This window comes from Oncorhynchus keta, unplaced genomic scaffold, assembly GCF_023373465.1.
Source record: "Oncorhynchus keta strain PuntledgeMale-10-30-2019 unplaced genomic scaffold, Oket_V2 Un_scaffold_1526_pilon_pilon, whole genome shotgun sequence".
NCBI lineage: Eukaryota > Metazoa > Chordata > Actinopteri > Salmoniformes > Salmonidae > Oncorhynchus > Oncorhynchus keta.
In genome coordinates this window covers 486,015-507,731 of record NW_026290798.1, presented here as the reverse complement: position 1 = coordinate 507,731, position 21,717 = coordinate 486,015, and the positions used below count along the sequence as shown (strand labels likewise).

Genomic DNA, 21,717 nt, shown 5'->3' with positions numbered 1-21,717 from the left:
GGTCTACAGCTTATCATGAGATACTTTACCTCAGGCGAGCAAAACCTTGAGACTTCCTTAGATATCGTGAACCAGCTGTTATTTACAAAAATACATAGTCCGCCGCCCCTTGTCTTACCAGAGGCGGCTGTTCTATCCTGCCGATACAGCGTATATCCAGCCAGCTGTATGTTGATAATGTGGTCGCTCAGCCACGACTTCATGAAGCAAAGATATTACAGTTCTGAATGTCCTGTTTGTATTTTAATCTTCCGCGTAAGTCATCGATTTTATTTTCCAAAGATTGCACGTTTGCTAGCAGAATGGAAGGCAGTGGGGTTTATTCGATCGCCTACTAATTCTCAGAAGGCCCCTTTTTCTCAGCCTTCTCTTCACGCAAATGACAGGGATCTGGGCCTGTTCCCGGGAAAGCAGTATGTCATTCACGTCGGGCTCGTCGGACTCGTTAAAGAAAAAAATCTGTCTCCCGGTTCGTGGTGAGTAATCGCAGTTCTGATGTCCAGAAGTTATTTTCGGCTATAAGAGACGGTAGTAGCAACATTATGTACAAAATATATATTTTTTTAAAGTTACAAAAAAGGCAAAGAAACAAACAAAAGCCCAATTGGATAGAAACACGTAAAATGTCAGCCTTCTTCTCCGGCGTCATCTGAACTCCTTTAATATAGCATCTTATTCAAACCCCCCTTCCCTTTGTTTAGTCATAGGTGCACCCCAAATGGCACCCTATTCCCTACATGGTGCACTACTTTTGACCAGGGCCATAGTGGACTATGAAGGGAATAGGGTGCCATTTGGGAGACACAGATGGTCGGAGCATCTGACGTGCACCTGACCCAACAGCTGAACACGCTGTTCACCCATTTCTGCAGGGCAATCTTTATCTCTGGCAGCTAGTTAGTCTAATGATGGTTGATGTATACAGTAGTAATGATGGTTGATGTATACAGTAGTAATGATGATCGGGATGTCAGCTGGCCTACTGGAGGTAGAACATTATAGACGTGAGAAATTATAGGGCCTCTATGCACTATGGAAAAGTGTTTTCAAAAGGGCACCAGTTTGATCAAGATTGGCAGAATTACCGTTATTTCCTGTATATTGCTCTACTTTTGACTGGTCAAAGGTAGTTGGGCCCTGGTCAAATGTAGTGCACTACATAGTGGATAGGGTACAATTTGGGACACAGTGTGGTTGTGAGAGTCCCTGTTACTTCCCCAGGTTAGAAGCCAGACCAGAGCTGCTCACCTGGCCTTTAGCAGAGAATCTAGATGTTACCTAGTGAAGACAATGGAGGAGGCAGTCATGCAGGAGGCAGCAGCAGACACAAGACATCTCATCTGGTCCATTAACACCATGTCTGTTTCCTGACTATTACCATTGAGATTACGCTACATTAAAAGACCCAGAGGAGATCCTGAGCACTGAGGCGTACACCACGCTGCTCGGTGTGAGTGTGTGTGTGTGTGTGTTTGGGTTGACCTAGGGAACAGGCCTATGGGGGGTTGTTGCGGTGGGGGAAGGGAAGGGCAGGATTAGTTAGAGTGCACCACAGTTATTGGTCACTAGACACAAACAATGGGAGGACTAAAGAGGATTTGGTCTCTGTGGTCCCCCTCCTCTCCCTCCCCATGCCCCTGCTGTCCCTATAGCGATGGAGCACTGTGTGTGTGTCAGGCACCCTCTGGGGTAGGCCGTGTGTGTGCAGCTGGAAGATCTAGCCTAGTGTTGTCTCCCTGCACTGTATGGCAGACCTAGACATTTAATGAACTGCTAGCCTAGATGTTGAGCAATGACAACAACTAGCAGCATCAGACTAGCCTAGATGTTGAGCAATGACAACAACTAGCAGCATCAGACTAGCCTAGATGTTGAGCAATGACAGCAACTAGCAGCATCAGACTAGTCTAGATGTTGAGCAATGACAACAACTAGCAGCATAGCCTAGATGTTGAGCCTAGCATCATTAGATGTTGAGCAATGACAGCAACTAGCAGCATCAGCCCTAGATGTTGAGCAATGACAACAACTAGCAGCATCAGACTAGCCTAGATGTTGAGCAATGACAACAACTAGCAGCATCAGACTAGCCTAGATGTTGAGCAATGACAACAACTAGCAGCATCAGACTAGCCTAGATGTTGAGCAATGACAACAACTAGCAGCATCAGACTAGCCTAGATGTTGAGCAATGACAACAACTAGCAGCATCAGACTAGCCTAGATGTTGAGCAATGACAACAACTAGCAGCATCAGACTAGCCTAGATGCTAACAGTGGGCTAAGTAGATGCAATCTCTGTTAACACTGCATGGAGGGCTACTAGACATGATGATGAACTGCTATGATCTAACACAAGTACGTTGATGCTGCTGCAACTCTTTCAATGACAGCCTCACAACTGCAAGACAAGTTCACCCCTAGTGAAGTGAACACAGTAACTGGCCATTTACTTCTCAGAAGCCCTGTATGTCCTGCCTAGATGTTTCTAAACCAATTTAGCTGCATTGTCATGCAATGTTAGATGTGGGACATCTTGGCCCACCTAAGTATGAAGCTCTGTTAACGGGGCCTACTAGCGGATGAACGGATGAAAGAGCCGTGTTGGGTTAGTGCTGAACACAGATGATTTACTTCTCCACTGACTGGAGCTGTACTAATAGACTTCCAGTCTGCGCGGGCAGTGAAGAGCCGTGTTGGGTTAGTGCAGAAAGACTCCATTGTGTGTTTCTAATGAGCCTCTGGTAGACACACACACTGTAGTGAGCTGCCTGTCTCTCAAGAGGTCCTCCCAGACACACACACACACACACACACACACACACACACACACACACACACACACACACACTCATTCAACAAGAGGTGCCATTGTGGAGTGGGATACACTCATAACTCATATGAAAAAGTGTTTGTGGCATATTTGATTAGTACTCAGTCTGAGAAAATGTAGTAGTAGCTCATGCTATAGAATGGCACCAGTGCATCACTGTTGACTTTCCATAATCAAATCATGTATTGCTTGTGTGTATGTTGCTGTGCATCATCAACATGACAACACACGCAAGCTTTCTCTTTCCTATCACTGACTCCTCCATGTCATGTTCTGCAGTGTGTACCATGACAACAGAGGCTAGCGCGGTGGGCGGCGGACACAGAGGGCAAGCCGAAGCCCAGTGTAGCAGAGGCAGAGAAGACCGGAGAACAAGCAGAGCTCGGAGGCAGAGATACACCTGGAGAACAATCAGAGCCCAGAGCCAGAAACAGAGAGAGAGAACCGGAGAACAAGCAGATCCCAGAGGCAGCAGCAGCGGAGCCAGAGGAGAAGCCCAGCCAGAAGACCCAGGAGCAGGCCTCAGAGCCTGGCTCCACAGAGACCCCATCTTCACCACCACCACTGAGGAGGAGCAGCTAGCGAAGCCCCGCCAGCGCACCTCAGCCAGCCGGGGCCCCTCTCACGCCTCTTCTCCTCCTTCCTCAAGCGGCGCTCGCAGTGCTCAGACGTAGAGTGGGCTGAGGTCGAGAAGGCGGAGAAGGACAGGAAAGAGAAGGCAGAGGCTGGAACAAAGGAGGAAAAGTTAGAGCAGGCCAAGGGGAGGAAAGAAAGAGCCAGAGAGGAAAGGGGAGGAAGAAGCAGCAAAGAAAGGAGAGAAGAAAGAAGGAAGAAGCAGCAAAGAAAGCAGAGAAGAAGAAAGAGGAGGAAGAAGCAGCAAAGAAAGCAGAGAAGAAGAAGAAGAAAGAAGAGGAAAGAAGCGGCAAAGAAAGAGGCAGTGAAGAAGAAGAAAGAAGAAAAGAGGCAGCAAAGAAAGCAGAGAAGAAGAAGAAAGAGGAAGAAGAGGCAGCAAAGAAAGCAGAGAAGAAGAAGAAAGAGGAAGAAGAGGCAGCAAAGAAGCAGAGGAAAGAAGAAGAAGAAGAGGAGGAAGAAGCAGCAAAGGAAAGCGAAGAAGAAAGAGGAGGAAGAGGCAGCAAGAAAGCAGAGAAGAAGAAGGAGGCAGAGCAGCAGAATCAAGAAAAGAGGCAGCAAAGAAAAGAGGCAGGAGAAGAAGAAAGAGGAAGAAGAGGCAGCAAAGAAAGCAGATAAGGAGGGAGAGGCAGCAAAGAAAGAGGAGGAGGAAGAAGAAGAGGGAGAGGCAGCAAAGAAAGAGGAGAAGAAGAAGGAGGGAGAGGCAGCAAAGAAGAGGAGATAAAGGAGGAGAGGGAAGCAGCAAAGAAAGAGGAGGAGAAAGAAGAAGGAGGGAGAGGCAGCAAAAGAAGAAGAAGGAGGAGGCAGCAAAGAAGGAGGGAGGGAGAGGCAGCAAAGAAAGCAGAGAAGAAGGAGGGAGAGGCAGCAAAGAAAGCAGGGAGGAAAGAGGCAGCAAAGAAAGCAGAAGAAGAAGAAGAAAGAGGAGGAAGAGGCAAAGCAGAAAAAGAAAGAGGAGAAGAAGCAAAGAAAGAGGAGAAGAAGAGGAGGAAGAGGCAAAGAAAGAGGAGGAAGAGGAAGCAAAGAAAGCAGAGAACAAGAAGAAGAAAGAGGAGGAAGAGGAAACAAAGAAAAGAGGAAGAAGAGGAAGCAAACAAAGCAGAGAGAAGAAAAGAGAGGAGGAAGGGAGAAGAAGAAAGAGGAGGAAGGGGCAGCAAAGAAAGAGGAGGAAAAGAAAGGAGGAAAAGACAACGAAAAAAACACAAAAGGGGAAGAAGAAGAAGAAAGAAAATAAAAGAGGAGGAGAAGGGAAGAAGAGCAGAGGGCGAATAAAGAGGTAAAGAAGAGCGAGGAGAATAAAGAGGTAAGAAAAAACGGAAGGGCAAAAAGAAAGCAGGGGAGGAGCACAAAACAGGGAGCAGTCCACAACAGAGGTGCAGGTGAAAGCCCCCATCGCGGCCCCCGGGCCAGAGCTCAGAGCAGAGGCGGAGGGGGAGGCTGAGCAGGAGAGGCAGGAGGAGCCGGTAGAGGCCCAGGACCATCACTCCATCAGCAGTGCAGAGACACAGGTGAGTGAGGAGACAGACACAGTGAACTTCTCACCTAGGGCATGGGTGCACAACTCTCTTCCTAGGGAATGCTATCCTGCTGGGTTTTTTGTTCTGATTTAGATTGTGGGAGACAGCTTTTGCAGTGTGCAAAAAAAAAAATGCAGAATTATCATACCTACACTGAACAAAAATATAAACGCAACATGTGAAGTGTTGGTCCCATGTTTCATGAGCTGAAATAAAAGCTCCCAGAAATGTTCCATATGCACAAAATGCTTATTTTCTCTCAAATGGTATGCACAAATTGGTTTGTACATCCTGATAGTGAGCATTTCTCCTTTGTCAAGATAATTAATCCACCTGACAGGTGTGGTATAATCAATAAGTTTATTAAAGAGCATGATCATTACATAGGTGCACCTTGTGCTAAGGACAATAAAAGGCTACAAAGCCACAGATGTCTCACATTTTGAGGGAGTGTGCTGTTGCCATGCTGAATTGACTTTTTTTAACTTATATGAACTGTAACTGAAATTGCTGCGTTTTATATTTTTCTTCAGTATATTATTAAACGTGTCAATGAGTTGCCTTCCCATTTTTTAATGTATTTTTTTACAATGCTGTTATTATTTTGCACATTGAGGGGCTGCATTGCAGCAGACTGAAGATGTAGGCCAATGAGTCTCAAGTGAGAGACTGGAGTAAAAATAAGTGAAGTGAACATCAAGCACAGAAACTGAAGGAACATGTTACCCAGAGTCTGATCAACAACATAGCATTCAGAGAATAGCTACACTGAAGACACTCAGCGTAGCAGGAGAGAGGTACAGGACAGAACATCAACTAGTTTGGTGCTTGACTGGGCTGCTGACTCAGTAGAACTGACTAGCTGCTCTGTGCAGGTCTAGAGCTGCCTAGATCTAGTCTGCGTTAGGAAAAGTACCGCTTCAAGTAATTATTTAATAACTGAAGTAACATTGCTGTTACATAGTAGTCTAGTACTACTAATCTAGTAGTGCTGAGCGAAAAAAACAACAACTTGATGCTCAGTTTGTGTGATGATGTAGTAGGGAGTTGAAGTTTCCAACAGACCAAAATTGGACAGTTTACAGCAGAAATGTGGTGATTAACTACAATGAACAATCCATTGGTTGTCTGTTCTCTGTCTGTGTGGAGCAGAGATGAGAGAACAAGAGAGAGGGATAGAGAGCAGTTGCTTTGTGAGGTATCTCTACCTGAAAATACATCATCTAAGTGGTTGATAGTTGGTATTAAGCATAAAAGTATGCCTTATTTACTTTAAAGAACTACTAAATGAGTGATTTTGTCAGACAGCATAGGCAGCAGCTCTGTACAGACGAGATGATGACTTGGAATGAAGTAATAAAGTCATCAAATATTTTATTAAAGTAAATGACTGTGAAGAAATGGTTAATAAGTGATAAGCAAAGGTCAGTCATTACCATCATGGGACTTTTATTAATGGTTTGATTCTGTGTTGTTACAACCTTTAACCCACATAATGCATGCTGCATTTATTGTAAAAAATGTTTTATAGAAACCGAAATCAAAAACTGAGATTATTTTTAAATAATCGGACCAGAAACCAACCCGACTTAAAAACAAAAACAATTCTCAGCACTATAATCAAGGACGAGTTGACGTGTAGTTGGAAAGAGAAGAGCATGGCGGTATGAAAGTTGTTTGTTATAACACAGAAGGACTACAGTGCGTGTAGTGTAGTTGGAAAAGAGCATGGCGGTATGAAAGTTGTTTGTTATAACACAGAAGGACTACAGTGCGTGTGTGTAGTTGGAAGAGTGGCGGTATGAAAGTTGTTTGTTATAACACAGAAGGACTACAGTGCGTGTAGTGTAGTTGGAAGACAAGAGCATGGCGGTATGAAAGTTGTTTGTTATAACACAGAAGAAGGACTACAGTGCGTGTAGTGTAGTTGGAAGACAGAAGAGCATGGCGGTATGAAAGTTGTTTGTTATAACACAGAAGAAGGACTACAGTGCGTGTAGTGTAGTTGGAAGACAGAAGAGCATGGCGGTATGAAAGTTGTTTATTATAACACAGAAGAAGGACTACAGTGCGTGTAGTGTAGTTGGAAGACAGAAGAGCATGGCGGTATGAAAGTTGTTTGTTATAACACAGAAGAAGGACTACAGTGCGTGTAGTGTAGTTGGAAGACAGAAGAGCATGGCGGTATGAAAGTTGTTTGTTATAACACAGAAGAAGGACTACAGTGCGTGTAGTGTAGTTGGAAGACAGAAGAGCATGGCGGTATGAAAGTTGTTTGTTATAACACAGAAGAAGGACTACAGTGCGTGTAGTGTAGTTGGAAGACAGAAGAGCATGGCGGTATGAAAGTTGTTTGTTATAACACAGAAGAAGGACTACAGTGCGTGTTGGAGTGTAGTTGGAAGAAGGACTACAGAAGAGCATGGCGGTATGAAAGTTGTTTGTTATAACACAGAAGAAGGACTACAGTGCGTGTAGTGTAGTTGGAAGACAGAAGAGCATGGCGGTATGAAAGTTGTTTGTTATAACACAGAAGAAGGACTACAGTGCGTGTAGTGTAGTTGGAAGACAGAAGAGCATGGCGGTATGAAAGTTGTTTGTTATAACACAGAAGAAGGACTACAGTGCGTGTAGTGTAGTTGGAAGACAGAAGAGCATGGCGGTATGAAAGTTGTTTATTATAACACAGAAGAAGGACTACAGTGCGTGTAGTGTAGTTGGAAGAGAGAAGAGCATGGCGGTATGAAAGTTGTTTGTTATAACACAGAAGAAGGACTACAGTGCGTGTAGTGTAGTTGGAAGACAGAAGAGCATGGCGGTATGAAAGTTGTTTGTTATAACACAGAAGAAGGACTACAGTGCGTGTAGTGTAGTTGGAAGACAGAAGAGCATGGCGGTATGAAAGTTGTTTGTTATAACACAGAAGAAGGACTACAGTGCGTGTAGTGTAGTTGGAAGACAGAAGAGCATGGCGGTATGAAAGTTGTTTGTTATAACACAGAAGAAGGACTACAGTGCGTGTAGTGTAGTTGGAAGACAGAAGAGCATGGCGGTATGAAAGTTGTTTGTTATAACACAGAAGAAGGACTACAGTGCGTGCCATGCTCTTCTCTCTAACAGCTACACTGAAAGTCACTTGTCCTTATTTCCTGAGGATAATGACTGCATTATATTTTGAGTCACTCTGTCTATTACATAAATATAACTGTCTTTAATTAGAAATGAAACATCCTGACAACATGTCTGTCATATGACCTTTCTGTGACCCCCTAGCCAGCACAGGCGGGCAGAAGGTGAACGCCGAGGTAGAGAAGGAGGGGGGAAGAGAAGGAGGCGGGAGTAGAGGAGAAAGAGAAGAAAGAAGAAACAGAGGAAGAGCCAGCCGAGCAGATGGAGGAGGAGGAGGAGGGAGAGCGACGGAGGGGAAGGGGAGAACACTAATGGAGAAGACAAGATGGCTTTAGCAGAGGAGGCCAAACCTCCAAGCGCCCAGCGGATCATGCAGTGTAAAGTCACCCTCCTGGACGACACTCTGTTTGAGTGTGAGCTCGGTGTAAGACACTTCTCAAATACACCGTTGTCTTTTCAGCCTTGTTCTAGTCTTTTCTACACTTCAAATAATTGCCCATCAACTCTGTTTCTGACTTAATCTTTTTGAATGCATAGTTGTGATTGGTTATGAGTACAACCAGTAATATTTATTCCTTACTGAATGCTTATTTGTGATTGGTTATGCGTACAACCAGTAATATTTCTTTCTTACTGAATGTTTGTGTGATTGATCTCCTCTCTGTCTCCCTGTGTAGAAACATGCGACAGGCTCGGATCTGTTTGTGAAGGTGTGTGACCACCTCAACCTGCTGGAGAGAGACTACTGTGGCCTGGCCGTCTGGGATACCCCCACTTCCAGGGTACAGTAAACTTTGCCTGGTTTAAGAATGGGGTGCTAATCTAGGGTGAAGTGGTGAACAGTAATCTTAACCTTCCAAGTGAAAGGAGGGTAGATGGCATCTCATCTGTGGAGATTTCCTTTGGGAGAAAGATATGTTCAGTGAGTGTGTTGTTTTTTGCGTGTAGTTTGACTGCATGTTCTTGCCCATTAGAGAAACAGTACCTATAGGATGGAAGGTGCAGTTTCACCACATAGGGCAAAATGACTTTCTTACAGTACGATGGCGTTCATTGAGTCTGTTCTCCCGCTGTCATTTACAGACATGGCTGGACGCCTCCAAAGAGATCCGGAAACAGGTGGCAGGTGGGTGATGTCAATACGATGACCTACAGTAAATACATGTTTCTAACTCAAATGACCAACAGTACTCACACTGTATTTTCATCTCCAGATTATACATACGAGTTCACTTTCAACGTGAAGTTCTACCCTCCTGATCCAGCTCAGCTCACAGAAGACCTCACCAGGTTAATCTACACACACATCTAAATATCTGCCGTTAACTCAATTTCAGGGTGTCAGTGGTTATTCCCCCTCCCTCTCCCTCTCCACTCCCATTCCCCACCCCCTCCTCTCTCTCTCTCTCTCTCTCTCTCCACCTCTCACCCCTCTCTCTCTTTTTCACCTTCACCCCCCTCCTCTTTTCCCACCCCCGCTGCTCTCTTGCTCCTGCTCTCTCCCCCCTCTGTCCTCACCCTCCACCCCCTTCTCTATCTTCCACCCCCTCTCTCTCGTCTCTCCACCCTCTCTCTCTCTCTCTCTCTCTTTCCTCTCATCTTCACCCCTCCCTCTCTCTCCCTCCCTCTGCAGGTACTCCTGTCTACAGCTCCACCCCATCTGGTGGCCTGCTGCCATGCTCCTTTGTAACTCTGGCCATGCTAGGCTCCTACCCGGCCCAGTCTGAGCTGGGGGAGTATGATCCAGAGGTCCACGGCTCTCACTACACCAAGGAGCTGAGGCTGGCCCCGGGACAGGGCAAAGAGCTGGAGGACAAGGTCATGGAGTTGCACCACATACAGGTAAGAACCAGGGTAGGACTGACTATATACTGGAACTATGATGTACAAAAGACCAGGGAGGACCAGACTCTATACTGGAACTATCATGTAGAAAAGACCAGGGAGGACCAGACTCTATACTGGAACTATCATGTAGAAAAGACCAGGGAGGACAGAAATATATACTGGAGTAATGTAGAAAAGACCAGGGAGGACCAGACTCTATACTGGAGTAATGTGGAAAAGACTCTCTCTCTATACTGGAGTAATGTAGAAATACCAGGGAGGAAGACTCTCTCTCTCCTCTCCAGACTCTATACTGGAATAATGTAGAAAAGACCAGGGAGGACCAGAATCTTCATCTACTAGTATACAAAAGACCAGGGAGAATCTGGAGTAATGTAGAAAAGACCAGGGAGGACCAGACTCTATCCTGGAGTAATGTAAAGACCAGGGAGGACTCTCTTTGTACTCTGGCCAATGTACAAGGACCTGGGAGGCCTGGACCCCTGGAGTAATGTAGGACCAGGAGGACCGCTGGAGTAATGTACAAAAGACCAGGGAGGACCAGACTCTATCCTGGAGTAATGTAGAAAAGACCAGGAGGACTGACTATATACTGGAACTATGATGTAGAAAAGACCAGGGAGGACAATATACTGGAGTAATGTAGAAAAAGACCAGGGAGACTGACTCTATACTGGAGTAATGTGCAAAGACCAGGGAGGACTGACTCTATACTGGAGTACTGGAACTATCCTGGATGTAGAAAAGACCAGGGAGGACCAGACTCTATCCTGGAGTAATGTACAAAAGACCAGGGAGGACCGACTATATACTGGAGTAATGTGCAAAAGACCAGGGAGGACTGACTCTATACTGGAGTAATGTAGAAAAGACCAGGGAGGACCAGACTATATACTGGAATAGTGTAGAAAAGACCAGGGAGAATTGACTATACTGGAGTAATGTAGAAAGACCAGGGAGGACCAGACTATATACTGGAGTAATGTAGAAAAGACCAGGGAGGACCAGACTCTATCCTGGAGTAATGTAGAAAAGACCAGGGAGGACCAGACTCTATCCTGGAGTAATGTAGAGAAGACCAGGGAGGACCGGAATATATACTGGAGTAATGTACAAAAGACCAGGGAGGACTATATACTGGAGTAATGTGGAAAAGACCAGGGAGGACTGAACTATACTGGAGTAATGTAGAAATACCAGGGAGGACCAGACTATATACTGGAGTAATGAAGAAAGACCAGGCAGGACCAGACTCTATACTGGAGTAATGTAGAAAAGACCAGGGAGGACCAGACTATATACTGGAGTAATGTAGAAAAGACCGGACTATATACTGCAGTAATGTAGAAAAGACCAAGGAGGACCAGACTATATACTGGAGTAATGTACAAAGACCAGGGAGGACCAGACTCTATCCTGGAGTAATGTAGAAAAGACCAGGAGGACCGGACTATATACTGGAGTAATGTAGAAAAGACCGGACTATATACTGCAGTAATGTAGAAAAGACCAAGGAGGACCAGACTATATACTGGAGTAATGTACAAAAGACCAGGGAGGACCAGACTCTATCCTGGAGTAATGTAGAAAGACCAGGGAGGACCGGACTATATACTGCAGTAATGTAGAAAAGACCAGGGAGGACCAGACTATATACTGGAGTAATGTACAAAAGACCAGGGAGGACCAGACTCTATCCTGGAGTAATGTAGAAAAGACCAGGGAGGACCAGACTCTATCCTGGAGTAATGTAGAAATACCAGGGAGGACCAGACTATATACTGGAGTAATGAAGAAAGACCAGGGAGGACCAGACTATATACTGGAGTAATGTAGAAAAGACCAGGGAGGACTGACTCTATACTGGAGTAATGTGGAAAAGACCAGGGAGGACCGGAATATATACTGGAGTAATGTACAAAAGACCAAGGAGGACTGACTATATACTGGAGTAATGTACAAAAAACAGGGAGGACTGACTCTATACTGGAGTAATGTGCAAAAGACCAGGGAGGACTGACTCTATACTGGAGTAATGTAGAAATACCAGGGAGGACCCGACTATATACTGGAGTAGTATACAAAAGACCAGGGAGAATTGACTATACTGGAGTAATGTAGAAAGACCAGAGAGGACCAGACTATATACTGGAGTAATGTAGAAAAGATCAGACTATATACTGGATTAATGAATAAAAGACCAGACTATATACTGGAGTAATGAAGAAAAGACCAGACTATATACTGGAGTAATGTAGAAAAGACCAGGGAGGACCAGACTATATACTGGAGTAATGTAGAAAAGACCAGGGAGGACCAGTCTATATACTGGAGTAATGAAGAAAAGACTAGGGAGGACTGACTATATACTGGAGTAATGTAGAAAAGACCAGACTAAATACTTGAGCTCTGATAAAGAATGGAGCGGCAGAATGTCACATACAGGTCAGATGTGGGGTTTTAGGAGGAAAGAGCAGCAGACTCTGTGTATATGCTAGTTTTACACATGGCAAGCCTTGCTGTACACGTGCACTGTATGTACAGATGACACACACCATGAACATGTAATTATATAGCTGATAACTGCACTTATATAGCTGATAACTTGCATCCTTACATGTTTACTTTTGAGTCATTTAGGAGACGCTCTTATCCAGAGAGACTTACAGTAGTTGTGAGTGCAAACATTATTGTAATTGTCCCCTGTGTGGGAATCGAACCCACAACCCTGGCGTTGCAAGCACCATGCACCAGACCTGTTTACATTACCTCTTCTTCTATGTAACCTTTATTTAACTAGGCAAGTCAGTTAAGAACAAATTCTTATTTACAATGACGGCCTACTGGGGAACAGTGGGTTAACTGCCTTGTTCATGGGCAGAACAACAGATTTTTACCTTGTCAGCTCAGGGATTCAATCCAGCAACCTTTCAATTCCTGGTCCAACGATCCAACCACTAGGCTACCTGCTGTACCCATCTCTGTGTTTGTCTCCAGATCCATGAGTCCAGCCCAGGCAGACATGTTGTTTCTGGAGAATGCCAAGAAGCTGTCTATGTATGGAGTGGATCTGCACCAAGCCAAGGTACACTTTAGAATGTTCTGGAATCTAGGACTGGAACACTTCTATCTATAGAAGGAACATTTTTTATATATATTTTTAAGAGCGGTCAGAAAAAGTAGAAAACTATCAAATCGAAGTGCATGATTTGGGAATAACAAGGTTAGGCAACTCTAGCAGCCATAGATTTTTAATTACAAAATCGCTGTCATCATCAAACAAGAGATTAATCTGTGCTAGCAGAGGCTGCCTCCTAGTGGCATGTTGAGGTAAATGCAGGAATAACAGTGACGGAAAGATGCCTATAGTGTATATGATGAGGGTATATAGAACATATTGATCATCTTTACCGAATGTACTTTTTCTACATGCTCACAGGATCTTGAGGGTGTGGACATCACTCTAGGGGTGTGTTCTGGTGGTCTCATGGTATATAAGGACAAGCTGAGGATCAATCGTTTCCCCTGGCCCAAAGTCCTCAAGATCTCCTACAAGCGAAGCAGCTTCTTCATCAAGATCCGTCCCGCTGAACAAGAACAGTATGAGAGCACAATCGGCTTCAAGCTGCCCAACTACAAGGCCTCCAAGAAGCTGTGGAAGGCCTCAGTGGAACACCATACCTTCTTCAGGTGAGAAACTCACTGTCCCTCAGTGATACAGTGGTGAATAAATAGCTGGTGGGGTAAACCGTGATCGCTGTTCACGGTGAGTAAAATCATTTCCTTATACTTTAAGTTGAAAAAATGAATGGAACTATATATTGAGACTGTTTAGGGGTTAAATACATGTTTCCTGATCTATCTTCTATCTCTCAGATATAGGACAGACACGTTAGAACAAACTTCCTTTAGATGTTCTGGGGGGGATTATCTGTTGCTCCATGTATCTGTTATTCTATGTGTTGTATGTGCTAATAGCAGTAAGGCCAAATACACATTTTCATCAAATAATTCATTCATAATAATAAAAGATGTATACTTCAAGGGTCTTAAAATTAAAAATCAAATAGCTAAATGATCCTTGGTATGATCTTCTTAAAACAATTCCATATAGCTTAGTAGACCCCCCTCCCCCGGGTTAGACAGGGCTTTGCCTATAATGGTCTAATAATATTATCTTTGAGAACTAACAATCAGCTAAACAAAAACCAGATAGTCAGGGAGAATTGACAAATCCCTAAACAATTCATTTAACAGTAGAGATTTCGTTATGTTTGAGGGAAAGAACACAGCATTAGCCATGGCAAAATGCATAGGATTGCAGGAAATTTGCTTTTAAACGGCAAAATAATCTCTCTGTTCCCATTGCAGAATATGTAGAATCCCAGGAAATTTGCTTTTAAATGGCAAAATAATCTCTCTGTTCCCATTGCAGAATATGTAGAATCCCAGGAAATTTGCTTTAAAACTGCAACCGTTTTAGCTGCATGGCAAAATGTGTAGGATTGCAGGAAGTTCGCCTTACAATTGCAAAAATGTCTCTTCGCTCCATGGAGAAATTTGTAGAATTTCGGGAAATTGGCTTATAAATGCAAACGTTTCTCTTCTTCTAAAATGTTCAGTCGAGCCAACGTGCATTTAACCTCCGCTACACCACTACTCACCCTGCTTCCAACTAACAAGTTACCCTTAACCATAGATCTAGGATCAGATTATCCTACTCCCCAATCCTGACCTTAACCATTAGGACGTTAAAACAATATCTGATCCCATATCAGCGGTTACGGGCGGGCAACTTCTACCTACTCCACTTCCTGGATCATCTGCTCCATAGAGATACAATAAATGTGTTCTATTTAATTCTGTCATCTGCCCCCATTACTGCCCGACAACAGGGGGCTATTCTCAGGTTACCAATCCCTTGTGCATTCTAATTGGCCCCTGCAGCATAACCTTTCTGAGAGTAACTCTATTAGCACCGCTGGTAGTTTAACTCTGCTACAGTGCTGTGAAAATGATTTGCCCCCTTACGGATTTTCTCTATTTGTGTATATTTTTGATACTGAATGTTATCAGATCTTCAACCACATCTCTCACTGTGGAGGAATTTTGTTCCACTCTTCCATGTAGAACTGCTTTAGCTTAGCAACATTTGTGGGTTTTCAAAGCATGAACTGCTTATTTCAAGTCCTTCCAGAACATCTCCATTTGGATTAGGTCTGGGCTTTGACTAGGCCATTACAAAACTTCAAATTTGTTGCTTTTTAACCATTTTCATGTAGACTTGAATGTGTGTTTTGGATCATTGTCTTGCTGCATGACTCAGCTACGCTTCAGCTCACAGACGAATGGCCTGACATTCTCCTGTAGAATTATCTGATACAGAGCAGAATTCATGGTTCCTTCTATTAAGGCAAGTTGTCCAGGTCCTGAGGCAGTAAAGCACCAAATCATCACACTACCACCACCACCATCCTGACCCCAAACCATCACACTACCACCACCATCCTGACCCCAAACCATCACACTACCACCACCATCCTGACCCCAAACCATCACACTACCACCACCATGCTTGACCGTTGGTATGAGGTTCTTACTGTGGAATGCAGTGTTTGGTTTTCGCCAGACATAATGGGACCCATCTTGTCCAAAAAGATGACTCAAGTTTGCCAAGAAGCACCTGGATGATCATCAAGACTCTTGGAAGAACGTTTTATGGACAGATGAGTCAAAGTCTCATTATGCCTGGCGAAAACCAAACACTGCATTCCACAGTAAGAACCTTATGCCAACGGTCAAGCATGGTGGCGGTAGTGTGATGGTTTGGGGGAGGGGATTCCTGCACAGAGACGTGAGACTGATCAACAACTATAGGAAGCGTTTGGTTGGAGTCATTGCAGCTAAAGGTGGAAGAACCATTTATTGAGTGTAAGGGGGCGATTACTTTTACACAGAGACATTGGGTGTTGCATAACTTTGTTCATGAAATAAATGAAATAAGTATGTAATTGTTGTGTTATTTGTTCACTCAGGTTACCTTTATCTAATATTATGTTTTGTTTGAAGATATGATAACATTCAGTATTAAAATATACAAAGTCTAGAATTAGGAAAAGGGCAAAACCCTTTTCACAGCACTGTACGTGACAAGTCCGTCTTACAGGAGGAGCTCTGGATTAAGATGGTTCAGGTAACATGAGGTTGGTCTAAATCACCTGGCCGTATGCCATTGGAGGAACATGACTAAGCTTTTACTAAAGCTGGAGTTCGGCTGGCCCAGTGATGTGATTTATTGATTCATCACATCACTGGCCAAGCTATTATGAACTATGAAACCAAATCATTATAATAAGCATGTCTAGAAACTGTGAGTGACTGCGTGATTCTCCTCCCCCAGGGTGTCGTCCGTGGAGCCCCCGTCGTCCCGCTCCCGGTTCCTGGCGCTGGGGTCAAAGTTCAGGTACAGTGGTCGTACCCAGGCCCAGACCCGCCAGGCCAGTTCCATGATCGCCCGGCCCGCCCCGCGCTTCACCCGGTCCGCCAGCAAGAGGCTGTCCCGCACCATCGACGAAGGTGTGGGTGTGTGTATGCGTGTATTACAGTATGTGCTTTTTTGTGTGTGGGAATGTGTGTGTTCATGCCAGCGCGCACGACTTCAGGATCAGTCTCTCACCAACTTGTCCCATTCTTGTAGCTGGAGATGATGATCTCCAAGCCTCGCAGCTCTCTGCTAGTCCAAACAAGACCGAGGATGACGATTGGTTCTTCATGCTGGGATCTGACCAACCCCAGACTTTCTTTTCACCAGGTAGCCAATCAGGAACCATGTGGACCATCATTGAAGCTTTGACTCCGCTTACATAGAGCAACCTCAGTTCAGCCTTGCTAGAGAACTACATACTGTAGCTTTGAGTCAGCTTGATCTAACCCTGCGCTCTGTCAGTCCTCTCATCTCATTAGTTCCAACCCTTATGCTGAGGCCTAATCTCAGGCCAGCTTGGGTCAACGCTGGTGTCTCACCAAGGGCAGCTCAGAATGACCTGCCAATCAATCACAGTTACATTGATTCTCCATTCACTTCTAACAGCTTATGACTGACTAACAGCAGCTTCAGAGCTCTTGAGTCTTTGGTCCGTGTTCTTTGGTGTTGCTTGTTAAAGAGAGCCTTCAGTTCTTTGGTCCGTGTTGTGTTGCTTGTTAAAGAGAGCCTTCAGTTCTTTGGTCCGTGTTGTGTTGCTTGTTAAAGAGAGCCTTCAGTTCTTTGGTCCGTGTTGTGTTGCCCTTCAGTGTTGTCCGTGTTTGCTTGTTAAAGAGAGCCTTCAGTTCTTTGGTCCGTGTTGTGTTGCTTGTTAAAGAGAGCCTTCAGTTCTTTGGCCGTGTTGTGTTGCTTGTTAAAGAGAGAGCCTTCAGTTCTTTGGTCCGTGTTGTGTTGCTTGTTAAAGAGAGCCTTCAGTACTTTGGTCCGTGTTGTGTTGCTTGTTAAAGAGAGCCTTCAGTACTTTGGTCCGTGTTGTGTTGCTTGTTAAAGAGAGCCTTCAGTACTTTGGTCCGTGTTGTGTTGCTTGTTAAAGAGAGCCTTCAGTTCTTTGGTCATACTGTAGTTTGCTTGTTAAAGAGAGCCTCTCAGTTCTTTGGTCTCAGTGTTGTGTTGCTTGTTAAAGAGAGCCTTCAGTTCTTTGATTCTCCATTGTTGTGTTGCTTGTTAAAAGAGAGCCTTCAGCTTTGGTCAGTTCTTTGGTCCGTGTTGTGTTGCTTGTTAAAGAGAGCCTTCAGTTCTTTGGTCCGTGTTGTGTTGCTTGTTAAAGAGAGCCTTTGTGTTGCTTGTTAAAGAGAGCCTTCAGTTCTTTGGTCCGTGTTGTGTTGCTTGTTAAAGAGAGCCTTCAGTTGTTGTGTTGCTTTGGTCCGTGTTGTGTTGCTTGTTAAAGAGAGCCTTCAGTTCTTTGGTCCGTGTTGTTTGTTGTTAAAGAGAGCCTTGGTCAGTGTTGTGTTGCTTGTTAAAGAGAGCCTTTTCTTTGGTCCGTGTTGTGTTGCTTGTTAAAGTTCAGTTCTTTGGTCAGTGTTGTGTTGCTTGTTAAAGAGAGCCTTCTTTGGTCCGTGTTGTGTTGCTTGTTAAAGAGAGCTCAGTTCTTTTCCGTGCGTGTTGCTTGTTAGTACTTTGGTCCGTGTTGTGTTGCTTGTTAAAGAGAGCCTTCAGTACTTTGGTCCGTGTTGTGTTGCTTGTTAAAGAGAGCCTTCAGTTCTTTGGTCCGTGTTGTGTTGCTTGTTAAAGAGAGCCTTCAGTTCTTTGGTCCGTGTTGTGTTGCTTGTTAAAGAGAGCCTTCAGTTCTTTGGTCCGTGTTGTGTTGCTTGTTAAAGAGAGCCTTCAGTTCTTTGGTCCGTGTTGTGTTGCTTGTTAAAGAGAGCCTTCAGTTCTTTGGTCCGTGTTGTGTTGCTTGTTAAAGAGAGCCTTCAGTTCTTTGGTCCGTGTTGTGTTGCTTGTTAAAGAGAGCCTTCAGTTCTTTGGTCCGTGTTGTGTTGCTTGTTAAAGAGAGCCTTCAGTTCTTTGGTCCGTGTTGTGTTGCTTGTTAAAGAGAGCGTGTTGTTGTGTTGCTTGTTAAAGAGAGCCTTCAGTTCTTTGGTCCGTGTTGTGTTGCTTGTTAAAGAGAGCCTTCAGTTCTTTGGTCCGTGTTGTGTTGCTTGTTAAAGAGAGCCTTCAGTTCTTTGGTCCGTGTTGTGTTGCTTGTTAGTTCTTTGGTCCGTGTTGTGTTGCTTGTTAAAGAGAGCCTTCAGTTCTTTGGTCCGTGTTGTGTTGCTTGTTAAAGAGAGCCTTCAGTTCTTTGGTCCGTGTTGTGTTGCTTGTTAAAGAGAGCCTTCAGTTCTTTGGTTCGTGTTGTGTTGCTTGTTAAAGAGAGCCTTCAGTTCTTTGGTTCGTGCTTGATGATGGACATCATTGTGTCCAGGAGACTGTCGTTCCTGTGCTTGGAACTAAACGTCTAGCTCTGCAGATCAGAGAATTGTGTGGTAGTCTCGTACTAACTTAATTTGCTATCTGCCTGCCAGATACATTGAATTCCCTTTGCTTACTAAATCAGTGAGCTTTGCTCTGAAAACCCCTGAAATGCAGAGCTGTGGAGGGGAGCTTTGCTCTGAAAGCCCCTGAAATGCAGAGCTGTGGAGGGGAGCTTTGCTCTGAAAGCCCCTGAAATGCAGAGCTGTGGAGGGGAGCTTTGCCTTACTCTCTCCTCCATCGAACTTCACCATTAACTCCTGCAGTAACACCATTACCTCATGTTCTATCAACAGCCAGAGGGGGGGAGACTTTCTCTGTGGAGACTTCTACTCAGAGCTGGGATGATGGCAAGTCTGTCCAGACAGTCAGACAGGCATGGCAGGAGACTGAGACAGGCTGGACGGTCAGTCGGACTGTCAGTCAGACATGGCAGGGACGAGTGTCTGATGAACAGCAGCAGGGGAGACTGGAGGAGGAGAAAGAGGAGGATTGGTCTGTCCTGCTGGGCAGACGACCCTCCCTTCCCTATGTCCCCTACCCCATGATGAAACCGCCAGGTATCTGTTGTTAACCTCATTCTGTACCTGGTGTAGCTGTCGCTGTGTGCATCCTCGCTTTGACAATGAATCCTCCGTCGAGGTGTGCTTTAGAAGTTTACAGTGTTGGAAGGTGAACCTGCTAAGCTCGCCACTGACCGTGATGACATCTTTAAAGATGTTGCTCTGTCATGTACTGGCTTATTTAATGTTGCTATCTTATCAATGGTGCTTGGCCCTCATTGATGTAGAGCTGTGATACTGTGGTAAGTATGCTTTGCTGATGATCCTCTGTTTGCAGTGTGCTCACGTGCTACGTTATTTTTCCATATGTAAGGGATCCGCTCTGTTCTAAATGTTTCTGTGATGTCCTCAGTCAAATACCGCTCTGCCCAGGTGGCAAAGGTGGCCACGGCCAACATTCTGAAGAGGCTGCTACAGCCAAGGCAGGAACAAAGTGATGACTGGGTCATGCAGTTGGACCGCAGCTTTGAGTTTGCAGACACACCTCCATGTGAGTCGTCATACTATATACATTCACTAGCGGTTGTTCATTAGCACAGAAATAGAGTTTTGCAGAACAGACATGATTGTCTGTCTGGTAGAACAGGGAATCATACATTTCTGTCTAACATTCTGAACGTTTCACCACACTAAATAGGCTACACTCCTCTTCTTCCTATACTGATAACCCCAATCTGCCCCTCCTCAGTCTCTCCCTCAGTCTCCCTGGAGAAGGAGGAGACTAGGCAGGAGAGGAGGGAGGTGATCAAGAGGCTCCAGGAAGGGGTGTTCCTGGTGGAGAAGCTGAGGGAGGTAGAGGTGCTGGATGAGAGACTGAGGGAGGTGAAGGTTTTGGAAGAACGGCTGCAGGAGGTGGATGAGCTGGAGGAGAGGATACAGGAGGAGGTGGAGGCCAGGCAGCAGCAGGAGGAGGAGGGAGGGGTAGAAGTAGAGGAGGAGGTGGTAGAGGCAGCGGAAGAGAATGTGGAGGAAGTAGATGAGTTGGAGGAGCAGATAAAGGAGGTGTTTCTCAAAGGATTGCTGCCAGATGAGTCAGGGGAAGATGAGGGACTAAAAGAGGAGAGTATGGAAGAGGCAGAGGAGTCTGAAGAAGGGTGGTCAAATGTGGCGAGCACCTCTATGGTACGGAGAGTAGATTTGAGGACCCAGAATAGTGTGACTATAGTGAAAGAGATGAGGCAACAAGAAGGAGGGATGGAGGAGGAGACGGTGGAACAGGTGGCGGTTTCAGACGAGGGATTGAAAGAGGATGAAGGATGGTTAGAGGAGAGGAAGCATCAGGCTTTGGTGGAAGGGTTGACAGAGGGGCTTGAGGAAAGGAGAGGAGAGATAAGAGTGGAAAGGAGGAGGAAGAAGGTGACTATAGTGACACAGGATGAGAGTCTTCCAGATGAACTAGAGCAGAAAGCATCTGAGAAGTTGTCAGAGGACCAGATAGGAGGCCATTTTTATAAAGAGGGACAACTTATGGTGAAATTCAATGAACTATTTGCGGCAGAGAAGTTAGGGTTACCGATAGTTACAATTCAGCAGGAGTGGCTCCAAGAACAGGAAAAGGTCAGGGAGGAGAAACAGGAGAGAGTGGAACAGGTGAAAGTTTCAGGCGAGGGATTGATAGAGGTGAAAGGAGGTCTAGAGGATAGGATGCGGCAGATGTCGGAGGAAAGGATGCCAAAGGGAGAGCAGACTGTGGTGAAAACCAAGAAAACAGTGAGAATAATGGAAGAAATGAGGAGAACACAGAAGACACTCGAGGAAAAGTCATCAGATGACATTTTATCAGAGGAAAGGCTGGGTGATGGTTTTTATACAGAGGGGGAAGTTTTGGTGAAATTCAGAAAGGATGTGGAGAGGGTTCCACATAGAGTCAGACAAATGGAGAAGCCCCAAGAAGAAGAAGAAGAAGAGGTAGTGGAAGTGAATATGCAGCCATCCCAGCCAGAAGACAAGGACGATTGGGTTGTGCTGCTGGACAGCCTCCCACACAAGACTCTTTATAAGCCTCCAGGTAGGTCCCATCAACCAATCAGCTTTGCTTCTCCCCGTCACCATTGAAACCGTTATGGAAACGCTTGCTTTACCACCACCCACACAATTACCGACAATTCCATCTCAAACATTCCCTCCGCAAAGATAACCAGCTCTTGAAATTTCCATTTCAATTGAAAGATAAACCTTTGGTGCAGTATGGATTTGTGTGGCTGAGAGAAC

The 21,717-nt window shown here is 45.0% G+C and overlaps 1 protein-coding gene across 1 annotated transcript in view; it reads left to right on the top strand.

Moving 5' to 3' along the window:
* Positions 1-8,474: 8,474 nt before the first annotated feature.
* LOC118375631 (uncharacterized) overlaps positions 8,475-21,717 on the top strand; it is a 31,790-nt gene continuing 18,547 nt past the window's right edge. Inside the window, 13 exon segments of the mRNA XM_052514107.1 lie at positions 8,475-8,530; positions 8,784-8,888; positions 9,190-9,232; positions 9,321-9,396; positions 9,740-9,763; positions 9,765-9,947; positions 12,949-13,039; positions 13,394-13,644; positions 16,355-16,530; positions 16,652-16,765; positions 19,240-19,503; positions 19,859-19,996; positions 20,144-21,514. Coding sequence (XP_052370067.1) covers positions 8,477-8,530; positions 8,784-8,888; positions 9,190-9,232; positions 9,321-9,396; positions 9,740-9,763; positions 9,765-9,947; positions 12,949-13,039; positions 13,394-13,644; positions 16,355-16,530; positions 16,652-16,765; positions 19,240-19,503; positions 19,859-19,996; positions 20,144-21,514 — 2,890 coding nt within the window. The 5' untranslated portion in view covers positions 8,475-8,476.